Source organism: Micropterus dolomieu, linkage group LG11, assembly GCF_021292245.1.
Source record: "Micropterus dolomieu isolate WLL.071019.BEF.003 ecotype Adirondacks linkage group LG11, ASM2129224v1, whole genome shotgun sequence".
Classification (NCBI taxonomy): domain Eukaryota; kingdom Metazoa; phylum Chordata; class Actinopteri; order Centrarchiformes; family Centrarchidae; genus Micropterus; species Micropterus dolomieu.
Genome location: NC_060160.1, coordinates 29,203,346 through 29,215,487, shown reverse-complemented (window position 1 = coordinate 29,215,487; position 12,142 = coordinate 29,203,346). Strand labels below are relative to the sequence as shown.

Here is a 12,142-nt window from a genome sequence, read left to right as displayed (position 1 = left end):
ATGTGTATGTGTGTGCATAAAATGCCTCATCTTTATCTCTGAGTAGGCCTCTCCCTGGCTCCTGTGCTGACCCTCTGCTTTTACTGGTTGTACAGTTACAAATGCACGAGAAGAACATCACTAATAAATATGACTTACAATAATCCATTCTCTAATTCTAAAAACACACTGCCCCTGTACCTTTCTCTGTTTTGTCTGGTTCCATTTACCTTCTCCTCCTGCTGCTCCTCCTGTCCCTTCTCTCCCTCCTCCTCAGCATGACTGGGCTCATCATCACCCTGTCCCTGTGCATCACCTCCACAGCTAATATTCATACAGAGATTCCTCGGTTAATGTGGCACATTTAGCTGCCTCTTATGCCAACATTTTTTCTTCTTAATTCTTATTTTTTGGCATCACACATTTCTTTTCCCTCTTTCACTCTCTTCTCCACATTTACCGGCTCTGTTGAGCCTATCACACAGCCCTTCAGCCCCGACGAAAGGTTTGGAGAGTAAACTGGCTCCAAATGGAAAGTAAACTTCTTTGATTGGCCCTGTTAAGCCAATCAGATTTCAGCAAAAACGAAGATTGGTTCAAGTTGGGAGGGGCCGCTCGTACACCCCCTCCATATTGAAAGTATTGGTTTGGCCCACACACAGACAGCGTTCGCTGCAGCAGACTGGCCGGCCGGTGCGGTCGCAGATCATAAAGTAAAACGGAAACTGAAAAAGAAAAACTCCTGACCCCTGGCTGGTTCGGCCTGAAATGGACCGGCCGTTGGGGATTGCTCCCAAACGCCACAATGGCCGGTCTGCCCCTGGCTTCAACATTTGTTTTTCTTAAGAATCACATAAAGCGCAAAATTGAGTAGATACTCGGTTAATTTGCAGTATTACAAGTATTACATACATTAATTCAATTACATACATTCTTTCTCTTTTTTTGATGTGTCAGCCTTCAAAATGCTAGAAGTATATTGGGCTCTACAATGTTTCTAAGGTCTAGAATGAACATTCAAGCTCAGTCACTGGAATGTTAAGATAAGTGGTTGTGTATAGAATATAAATGTATTCATATAAACAAACAATAAACAAGAGCTTCTCTTACCTCAAGTGTATGACTGCTCAAATTTCATGCCAGGAAAAAAACTGGATGGAGGCAAGAATGTTCAACGGTGTCTTTGTGTTGTTATGATGCATTAGACTTACAGCTGCTGAGTTATGAAAACAACTGTCTATTTCTTTCTCTCCCAGGCTGCTGAACAGCTCCAAAGAGCAGACAGAGTCTGACTTGAGGAGAGTTGGAGGCCTGACTGTGGGCAGCACATCCATAACAACAGAGCCCAGTCTGGGGGAGGGGGACAGTCAGGTCAGGACGGGAAGCTCCAGGAGCCAGAGACACCAACAGCAAGACAAGACAGCAGAGGCTAGCTCTGAGCCTGCAGGAGGAGGACCACTGGAGGGGGAGGCAGGAGACGGCGCGATGACTGGGCAGGGTGGGTGGATCCAGGGCTATGGTGAAGATCACCTCATTCTGCCTAGACAAGACAATGAGTATTTCAGCCCATCAATGACAGGCAAGGACAGTGGGCGTTCTTTTAAAGGAGATGAAGTTGATTCCTCTGCTTGGAGCATTCACAGCAGATCAGGCCAGAAGGTTCCCAAAGACACCACCACTGATAGAAGCCCTGACAGTGATACATCAAGAAGACGAAGAAGGGACCCAGCCAAGCAACCAACCGCAACACCAACGCAACACACAATGGTATTGTTGTGCAGTGTTCATACGTCCTACTCCTCGGTTGACTTTGCAGAGTAGAAAAGTGGGCCGAGCCAGTGTATTTCAAAGTTTACTTTCAATGATAAACAATGTTCCTCCACACAGAAACACAGGAGGAGATCATTTAACAGTACCATAGGGTTATGTTGGCTTTCCTCCATTAATGTAGTACTAAATACTACAGTACCCCTGAGTATCGCATGCAAACTGAAACTGATCCAAAAATACACAGGTGAACTGAATCAAGTATTTAAATTATTACCATAATGCTTTCTGGGACTTGTAGACAATTTCTCTCAACCCAGAATTTTCCATCACAGTGGATCATTGTTTGAACTGATCGTTCTTACCCATGTTAGAGGTGGGGAATATACAGTCATGCAAAATTGACTGTGAGGACAAAAATAGGGCAGTGCAATTAATTAATTTTAATCATGATTTTGATTTTGGCTTCCAACGATTATAAAAACCAGTTAATTGAGATGAAACGATTATTGTGCTGCGCGCTGTTTCTCAAAGACACTCATTTTGTCTTGTGTTGTAAATCCAGCTCACCCTTTCCTTTACCGCTGCGCCTCTGGTCTCTCCCTAAAAACCCCAAATCACTCTCATCGAGGCATGTTTCAGCTCGAGCCAAGCTGACGGGGGTTATAACTGCTTCAACGGAATTTCAGCATTATGTAATGCAACCCAAACACACAGGGAACCTCCCCGGCAGTCCATCCACCCCCCCACCCCACCCTCCTCCTGCACTCTTAAGATGCTGTTTAAAGTTAAGAACAGTCAATTAATGTTTCTTATTTCATGGGCAATTTGGGATTTTGGAATAAGGCATAATCATTTTTAAATATGAAGCAAATTCAGTAAATGCATGGCTTCCTAAGGCAATCAGTAATTGTGTTCAATAATCGTGATCCCCGTATTGACCATAAAAAACGTGATTATGATCTTTGCCATAATCAAGCCCTAACCCTGGCAAGGCTCAATCACAGATCCCCTTTCTGCATGGCCAATACTATGCAGAAAACACACTGTACAGGTCAGCTGACCAGTCACGACATGGTTGCTTACACTGACCGTAAACACAGAAATTCAAGTTTATTCAAACAAGATAACTGCGTCTTCAACAATATTGACTAAAAGAGAAAGACAGCATCACACTGCAATTCTATGAACAGAAAGTAAGAAGAAAGAAAAATATTGAATTGCAGTTGTCTTGTCTGCTGTGCAGCATTTATTAGTATCACAGCACATACTGAGTGCAGACTAGAGTGTTAGCCACATGTAAAGTACTACTCCAGTGATATTACAGAGATAACAGATCTCTTGACAGCAGCCATGTGACAGTTTGAGCATGAAACTACACAAACTACCAGATAGCCATCACAACCCTCCTCAAATTAGACAAACAACAGCTGATCTGGCAGAAAATAAGCTAAATTCATATTGCTTAATGAATTAAAAGAGTGAATGGACTCTAGTCATTTAATTCATTTATATGATTTTTACAGTTGCCCACATTTCTCTATTCTGAGGGTTGTTGGTACTGTTGAGAGGCTTTCATGCCATCTTGTAGTACAAACTGTGGTCTTTTGCTGCTACTTAATCAGCACAAAAATGCTAATGGGGGTAGAATTACTAAAAAAGACACGGAGTAAAGTTAGTTCAAAGCTTATCATTCATTCCAGTGATGGCGTAGGGGTCTGGTGACAGATGACTGCTGTGACCAGCCTTTCTCACTGATGGATTTCTTAACAATCCACACATCAGCCAAATTCCTACTCTAAACTCAAAAAATGGTGTATGATGACTGCTGACTTGTTCACAGTGTTAGTGTGGGCTGTGCAAGAGTTTTCTAAGTTGTTTGGGGTTTTACAGGGGGGCACAGAACAGAAAACATCCAGGAGGAGGGAATTTGAAGCTTGGCTGTCCAAACAAAATGACCTCCTCTCCAGGATCCTCAGTACCAAGGGAGCAACGCTGCGTGCCAAAGAACTCAAGATCCGACAGGACACACTCAAGGTGAGTTTCTGTTAAGGTGTTCTTTTTACAGCTCAGTATGTAGTTGTAGTGTGACACTACCTCTTGTTCTTGGAGGAGGATGTAAAGACTGTACTGTTTTCACCAGCTCTTTGTTAAGTGCTGAGTATGTCTACAATGCTAAAAGAGGTGGTATTCTGCTTTTTGGCTTTTCGCCCTTTATTGAGTTACATACCTTTTTGTGCATGTAATAGGTTTGAAAAGTTAAAAAGCCAAAGGGGGAGTTCCCATCTCGCACAGAAAGCACTGCTCTGAACTGCCTGAAAACAGCTCGATTGTAGTCCAGCCTTTTCTTCCGCTTTCTTGTGACGTCACAAGAAAACACTCGTCATAATGCTCGCCTAGCAGCTAGTCAGACACGCCCTCAAAAACACCGATGGAAAAACACACTGAGCTGCAGCACACAGTGACAAGACGTTGGCCTGCTGCCTCCCCTCTCCCTTCCAAACACTAGCTACCCTCCAGACAGTTAATGGAGTTAAAGTTGTTACTGTGATGTAGAGACAGTGCACAACTAAAACAGAGCGTCCAACACAGGGTGGAAAGAGGAGCTATGTGCAGTATGACAAAAATATGGTGTTTGTTGAAGACCATGTAACCTGTTCTGGTACAACCCTTAAATAAAATAATAAGCCTAAAAATGAGCATAATATGACCACTTTAAATGCTTGTGGTTGTAACCTTCATATACCAGAGTTGGATAACAAGTTTGTTGAAAATTGATTAAAGAACCTGAAACTGAAGTTTTTGCAGGTACTACTAATTACACTGACATTATTGCTAAAGCAAAGCAGAGTTTATAAGATGTCTGTATGCATTTTCTCACTTCCAAAGCAGCCATTGGGCTCATATCAGTGCATGATATAGGTAGTCCACCACAGTGATTACTGTAACTAGGGCTGACCCCGAATAGCCAAAGATCCGATGCTTTGATGAGCGTAGCCCGATTTGACTGCCAATCTCACCGGTGAAGCTTTGCAGCAGCATTATGAAATGAGGATCATGCCATTCAGGCGATATAGGGGTGCTCAATGTCTGATTTAACATAGAAGATTTGATTTCTCCTAATAACTTAATGTCCAGCCTATTATCATATACAATGCTGTAAATAAAAATGTGGGAAAAAATAAGCTTTTAATAATATATAAATATATATAATATATATATAAATATAATTTTAAAGTGCGTAAAGAAATCAAAAATTGCAACCCTGACCCTTAAGGAAGCGGGCATGTGCGTCATTGGGCATTTGTGGCATAGCGTGTGTGTATGCGTGTGTGGTCACCATTGTTACTTGGGTTAGACCCGTGAGAAACCGTGACTTGCATGCAGTTGTTGTTGTTGTTTTTCAATGAAATCACTTATTGATAAATCAAAATTTCACTGCCTTATTGTCAATGGGCTGTAGCCTCACTTATAAATAAAGCACACACCACTATTCTTCTTTCAATGTGAAGCCACCGGGTTGGGATGCAGCTACATGCACGCTCTGGAGCCTCTCTGCGACTACAGCAACAACACAGCAGCAAACGACATGCAGTCCACCAAAACCATAAAACAAGCGGCTCCCAGCACAACACAGACTCCAACACAAACTCCACATAAGCATAGAATCAACAAGAAAGTTTTATGTGATGAAGTCTGTCAGGCCAAACCAGAATCAGATGATGTTGGTGAAAACGGTGAACATCGGAAAAGGCTGGAGTCACAAAGAGAGTCACTTTAGCTCCCTGGCAACATTTTCGTGTGTAATATATAATATGTAATGTTATGGCTTTCCACATTACTTCACCTACTAATGCACCGAATATTACTGTCCTGTGTACCATATAAAGTTCTCCGGCGCTTTTCATCTTTACTAAAAAAAAACATAACGCAATAAAACTATTTGACAAAAAACAAAGTTTGACAACTCATCACACATGACTTCACTTGTGCTCCAAGACTTTAAAAGTTCCTTTTGTCAACTGCCTCCACCCTTTGCTTACAGTCTTCTCGGGGTTTTCCGAAGGGCCTAGCTCAAAGTGGGCGGAGTCAATAGTTTAACACCGCCCATGATGAGCACCGCCCCGATCTGCATACTGCAGTCAGGGGCTTCTCTGTGTTTCTGCGCTGATTGTGGGATTTTGGTATAAAAGCGGTTGTGTTTGGGATTATGCTCAGTCATGAGTTCAAGCGAGCACGTGTATGAGCACACGCCTGGTTGCAGGTGTTTCCCACAGGATTTTGTGAGACTATAGTGGGAGGACATCGGACTCTCTTGGGGGGGTTGGGAGGCATGCCCCCCAAAGAAAATGTTGTAAATTTTAAAGTTAAGTGCATTAATCTGTAGCACTTTGAGAGAAAAATTAGGCTTGATCTATGAAGAACTTGGCACTCTTGCAAACAGTTTTGTGCTCTTGTAAACAATTTGATCATAAACACCTTGTATTGATATAAATGGTGATAACAGCAAATTATTTTTATTACCAAATTATTTTGTGTTTTTCCAGCAAACAAAAATTAAAGAAAAAGTCATTTCCCTAACATTTTAGTGTTTTTTTAAAAACTTTTAATGGAAACATGTATCATGTTTTATACGTCCTATGAACGAACATAATCCAATTAATCTTATTTCCATACTGTATATACGTTGTGTTAACACTAGGAGTGTGATGAGACACATTTTCGATAAAGCAAATGTAGCTAGTCTACGATACAAGCAAAGAGAGGGCCATCTAGAGCAAATCCCCTGGATACAAAGAGGCTGAAGCTAGAAATCCAAGCTGAAGTAGCCTGTAGCAGAGCTTTGATTCTGTTTTCTTTTTTTTTAAACTGTTTTATACATCCAAAGAAACCAGATCCGTCATCTAATTGAGACCTGCATTTATTTGTCAAAACATCTCACACCCAGCCAGTAAAAGGAATCTGCATCTAATTTGGGCTCAGCCTTTTATTAAAGTTTTACAATATTATTTTAATAATGTGTGAGTTAAAAACACAGTCCTGCCTGAGACGACTCCTGAATTCAGTGAAGAAATTATTTATATATATATATATATATATATATATATATATATATATATATATATGGCCACTTTATTAGGTACGCCTTGCTAGTACTGGGTTGGACCCCCTTTTGCCTTCAGAACTGCCTTCATTCTTCATGGCATACATACAAACATTCCTCAGAGACTTTGGTCCATATTGACATGATAGCATCACGCAGTTGCTGCAGATTTGTTGGCTGTAATTCAATGATGTGAATCTCCCGTTCCACCACATCCCAAAGGTGCTCTGTTGGGCTCTATCAGATTGCACAGGTAGTCCAACTCCTCCAGGATAGCACGTCCATACGTGCCATTTCAGCAAAGTCTCAAGAGCATGGAGTAGATACCAGGAGACGGGCCGTTACATGAGGAGAGCTGGAAAGGGCTACAGAAGGGCATCCCAGCAGCAGGACCAGTATCCAGTGGGCTAGTGATGCGCATGTTTCTGACCACACTGTCAGAAACAGAGTCAATGAGGGTAGCATGAGGGCCCAACGTCCTCTAGTGGGATCTGTGCTCACAGCCCAGCACCGTGCAACTCAATTGGCGTTCGCCAGAGAACACCAGAATTGGAAGGTCTGCCATTGGCGCCCCATTCTTTTCTTTTCACAGATGACAGCAGGTTCGCACTGAGCACATGTGACACCGTGGTGAACGTTATGCTGGCTGCAACACAACGGGAGTGCATACAGGCACGCAGGGAACAAAAACACTACTGAACCACATAATGAGTTGCCATGATGAAAGTCACGCACATTGGATCAGCCTGTGATCATCATTAAACAATATAACCAATAAAAATGAAGAACTATGCTTGTTGGATATACCAACATGTTCAGGTCCTCACTAGTAGTTGTGGAGAGGAGACCATCACGAGGGACTTGAAGTCAGTGGCTGTCAGAAATGGGGATGCAACACACAGTCAAACTGTTTAAATCTATTTCTCCAAGATGTCCCAATTTGTAAAATACAGCAGAAACACAATGAAGAACCTCATACCAAAGTCTCAAAAATGTGTGGATAGATTGGCTGTACTCTGATCGAATGAATGTCTCAGGGCAGATACTGACTTTGTTCAGCGTGCAAACTGTACCTTTCTTCAACAGAGATGATGCTTCTAAGGTTATTAATATTCTATCTTTGTAACTTGTAAATTTATTGGAGGTGATAACTGTTGTTGGACATAACATGTTGGTTTTTATTAACCACCTCTTTTCTCCCACAGCTATATGTAAACTTGTTTTAACTATGCTTACTGTTCATTATAAAGTTTTGATTGCCTGAGGATATGGAAAAGCCAGAGGAGACTATTGCACAAACCTCTTGTGTTTTAGAAGTTTCAGTTCTGTTCGGTCGTTTCTGAAATGGAAGTAACTCTGAACAGATACCGGGAACTTCCTGTACTAATCCATTATACCTAAAACACTCTGCTGTCTCCCGGTGCAGCCTCTGGTGGAAGGAGTGTCCTGGGGTCAGGAGCAGTTCCAGCTGTTGCTCCAGGAGAGTCAGGGCAGTGAGGCTGGTTCTGGACCAGCAGAAGATGTGTGTCTGGAGGAACTTCGCTACCGATGGATGCTCTATAAGTCGAAACTGAAGGATGTGGGAGACGTCAGGGCTAGGACCAGTGCCAAGGTGAGAGGGAAGCTGACTATTGGTCATATACTGTAGTCAGAACTGCCTGTGTTTTAATTCACAGAAACGTATTGTTCATGCATGCAACAATCCTAACTTGGTAGAAAAATCTAATAATGTCCATGAGAAACCTAGCAGGGCCAACATGAAGGCCAGCTCTATTTGTTGCCATTCTCTACTTGCATAATGTAGTGTACATCCTTTTAACAAACTGCACATCAGTTTACTTCTAACCGCTAACTTTTCACAGTTAGCTCTGTACCAATCTTTAATTTTTTTTTTTTATCACAGGTAAGCTAACGTTATGTTGCTATTGTGCTTTTTTACTCAGTGCTTGGAAGAGCTGCTCGCTTTCACAAGACAGTATATGTCAGTCATTTTTGGCAGCTCTTCCAAGCACCGAGTGTAAAAGAGCCATACCAACCAGAGCCCAACTGAAATGGGATTTTTAAAACCAATACCATTTTGATATTTGAGGATAATCCGTGTATGGTTCGTTCTTTCATTATTTAGTTTCAAAACCAAATCTGAAAAAGCAAAAAAACAAGTTGTTTTTTTGTTTTTTCAGTTTTCAAACCAAAACAGATAAACAGAAAACAATAAAAACATCGGTTTTTGTTTTACTGCAGATACGCTTGGGTGATAGCGGTGCCTGATTAAATGTAATTACGATGAGCTTGAACATCAACACAAGTGGGTTTTTAGTTGTAAAAACAGGACAATATTACATCTAATGGAACACTGCAAACATGAACTGTTAGCCTATTAGTTAGTTCGGCGAACTGTATTGTATATATTAACTAATCATAAACGGATTACAATGTGTGGGTAGTTTTCGTTCAGCCTCTCTACACTGTTTTGACCTGACCTTTATTTTCTTTGTGAGATGGAAGAAATTAGAAAGTTGCGCAGTGCTGTGGAGAGCCTCCAGCTACAGCAGCACATGGGTTAGGCTATGCATAAAATCAGGAGTATCGGACTTCATCCAGCTAGAGGGAACGACCACTGACCGTCCAGTGCACACAATCCATAGTAGGGCTAGCGGGGGGGAAGCGGGGGGCTGGAGCGTAGCCTACAGCAGTGGTTCCCAACCTGGGGAGGGCGCCGGAGATCACAGGGGGTGCCCAAAGCTTTATCTGTTTTGAGGTTGTCAAAAAAACTTTGATTTGCACAATAATAATCGTGATAACACACTAGATAATTTATACAAAGGTCTGTATACATTTTTTTTTCCTCACTTAAAATAGTAGGCAGACTACTTAGTTATAGAGCTGTAATTGTTTTGAAAAGACCAAAATCACGACACAAAAGTCCATGATCTCGTGTCGCGGATCCGAGAGACAGAACCGCGACACACCACAGCAACTGTGGTGGCGGCGGCTGTTGGGGGGTGGGCTCGGTAACGGTGTATATTGTAGGCTATTTGTATTAACTGTAGGTTATTGTAGGTCATTTTCCACCTTATAGTTTAGTGTTTATTTACTTGAATCTGCTCTTCTCCCCACACTCACACACACCTAGCCTGCACCTCTGGTCTCTCACGGCTGTCTCAGCTGACTTTCTCCATCAGCAGTACGTTTCATAAAGTCGCCCTGTTTAATAAACTCACCCGTGATTGAGTTTTCAAGTGCGCCGCATGTGAACGAAACTGAAACTTAACGTTAGTGATTGACATCTGCAGTGGTGCGTTCACTGTCGCCCCTTAATGTAACATTTCCTGCTTGTCCATTAACGTAATACCAGATGACCTCTCCCTCACCGTTTCTCTGCAAAATGCTAAAGTGGTTTACTAAATATACTTTGGCAGGTGCAACTGTACCTGTCTGGCCCGTCCAAGTAAAGTATAGGCCTATGTTGAAAGCACTTAAGTTATTGCAAGCTGTAGGCCTGTATTTTGTGAATACCTTAACAAAACACCAGGAGACTGGTGGTGAAGGCCAATCAAGAGCTGGCACTGATTTGTCATTCGCTATTAGTAATTACATAATATTTTCCTGTGTGCGTGTCAGATGTTGGGGGGGGCTCAGCTTTTCTTAGATAAAAGTAGAGGGGGTGCCAAGTAAAAAAAAGGTTGGGAACCACTGGCCTACAGGGCTCCTCCGTAGTTTGCAACCTGGCCATAGCCTTAAGAAAAAAACCTTGATAAAGATATTTGGGTATTTTCTTATATCGCTCAGGTACCAGCTGCTTCACATCAGCCCAAAACAAAATGCTTCCTTGATGGTGACGTAATTAAGCTAGAAACTTGAGTGTTTGAGGCTCTGTAATATAGTGCTCACTTCTACAATCATATTCGCCACAGTTGATATGAGATGTGACCTGAAAAGAAATAACCTTATATATAAATATAAATATTTAACCTAATATTGATTTTTTTGTTTAACAGGGGACATGAACACAAGTCTCCTCATTCAAAGGGTTCTGGCCCTCCTTTCACCCCAACCATGTTCTAACTCAGTCTTTTCTGTTAAATATCATATACCTGCCTTTACTGTCACAAACTGGCGCTACAGGGCTTCCCCCACTGCCTATGACGCTATAGGGAACCCCAGTGCGTTACAAACGCCAATAGGCCTTGACAATGTGTCCATATGTGACGAGTCGGGATGTGAGAACGGGTTGTAGGGATACAGCACCGGTCAAAGAGAGAACAAAACGCAGCGCCTTTGTGATTCTTTTTCACAGCAGCACCGCATGCCGCTTGTTAATTACGTAGCATATCAATGTCATCGTCCATCTCGATGTTTCATTGTTGCCAATTTTGAAGACCTCACTCAACCCTTATTTGAATACATTTATTTACTCTGCAAGTCATTTTGCGACTGCATCTCCTTTGTTTTTCTTTTTTTGATGTCGTGATATAGGTCTTAAATTTCACTCACAGTGGTCTTAAAAAGGTCTTAAAAAGTCAAATGTAAATTTGACTAGGTGAAACCTGCAGAAATGTTGAATAACCACATTTGAGTCCCAAAATAAAATTGTTACAATCCAGTCCACTGTTACAGGTCATAGTTTCTATTAAATCTGGAGCACAAATGTAATTATATTTGATTCTGCAAACTATAATTGCTGTTTTATGCCAGGGTCTTGCATTAAATGGGATTTCCCCTTAATGGCACTGTTGTTTTTTCACCACAAGGTGGCAGTGTAACATTATTTAGGGCACTGCTTACACAGTCACAGTTTCCCAGATTCCCTGTCACACAGCTGTAGTAGTAGCTTCTCCTCAGTACAATAACATACAGTATTCTGAATGCTAATTGCACAGAGTTTGCCAGATGTGTGTTGAAAAAGAACAACCAACTGGACTTCGTAACGTGACATCTAAGGTCACCTGTCAGTTCAACAGTGTGGTCCTGCATGAGTCAGTTGTCACCAAGAGCTTGAATGTGGTTTGAATTTAGTAAGATCAGTGTGTGTAACTCTTCTTGAGGTTGTGAATACAATCAACATGTCAATTAATTCAAATATTTCATGTTGCTGCAGAGAGTCCAAGCCAAAGAAGAGGAACCAGCAAAGGTGCAAAAGGTAAGTTTTTAAAGAAATTAAAGCAGCATTACTGGCAGTCAAATAATGCTGAACTAACTAGTAGCTGTGGTGGAGCAAGAACAGCAATACATCACATGCACAACACATACATTCACCACGTGATCAAAGCTGATATCCACTCTGATCCGCTC

General features: G+C 41.7%; 1 protein-coding gene across 1 annotated transcript in view; it reads left to right on the top strand.

Moving 5' to 3' along the window:
- syne3 (spectrin repeat containing, nuclear envelope family member 3) overlaps window positions 1–12,142 on the top strand; it is a 65,854-nt gene that overhangs the window by 47,709 nt on the left and 6,003 nt on the right. The window contains exons 14-17 of the mRNA XM_046062636.1: window positions 1,236–1,746; window positions 3,640–3,783; window positions 8,277–8,462; window positions 11,949–11,990. Coding sequence (XP_045918592.1) covers window positions 1,236–1,746; window positions 3,640–3,783; window positions 8,277–8,462; window positions 11,949–11,990 — 883 coding nt within the window. The remainder of the gene's footprint in view (window positions 1–1,235; window positions 1,747–3,639; window positions 3,784–8,276; window positions 8,463–11,948; window positions 11,991–12,142) is intronic.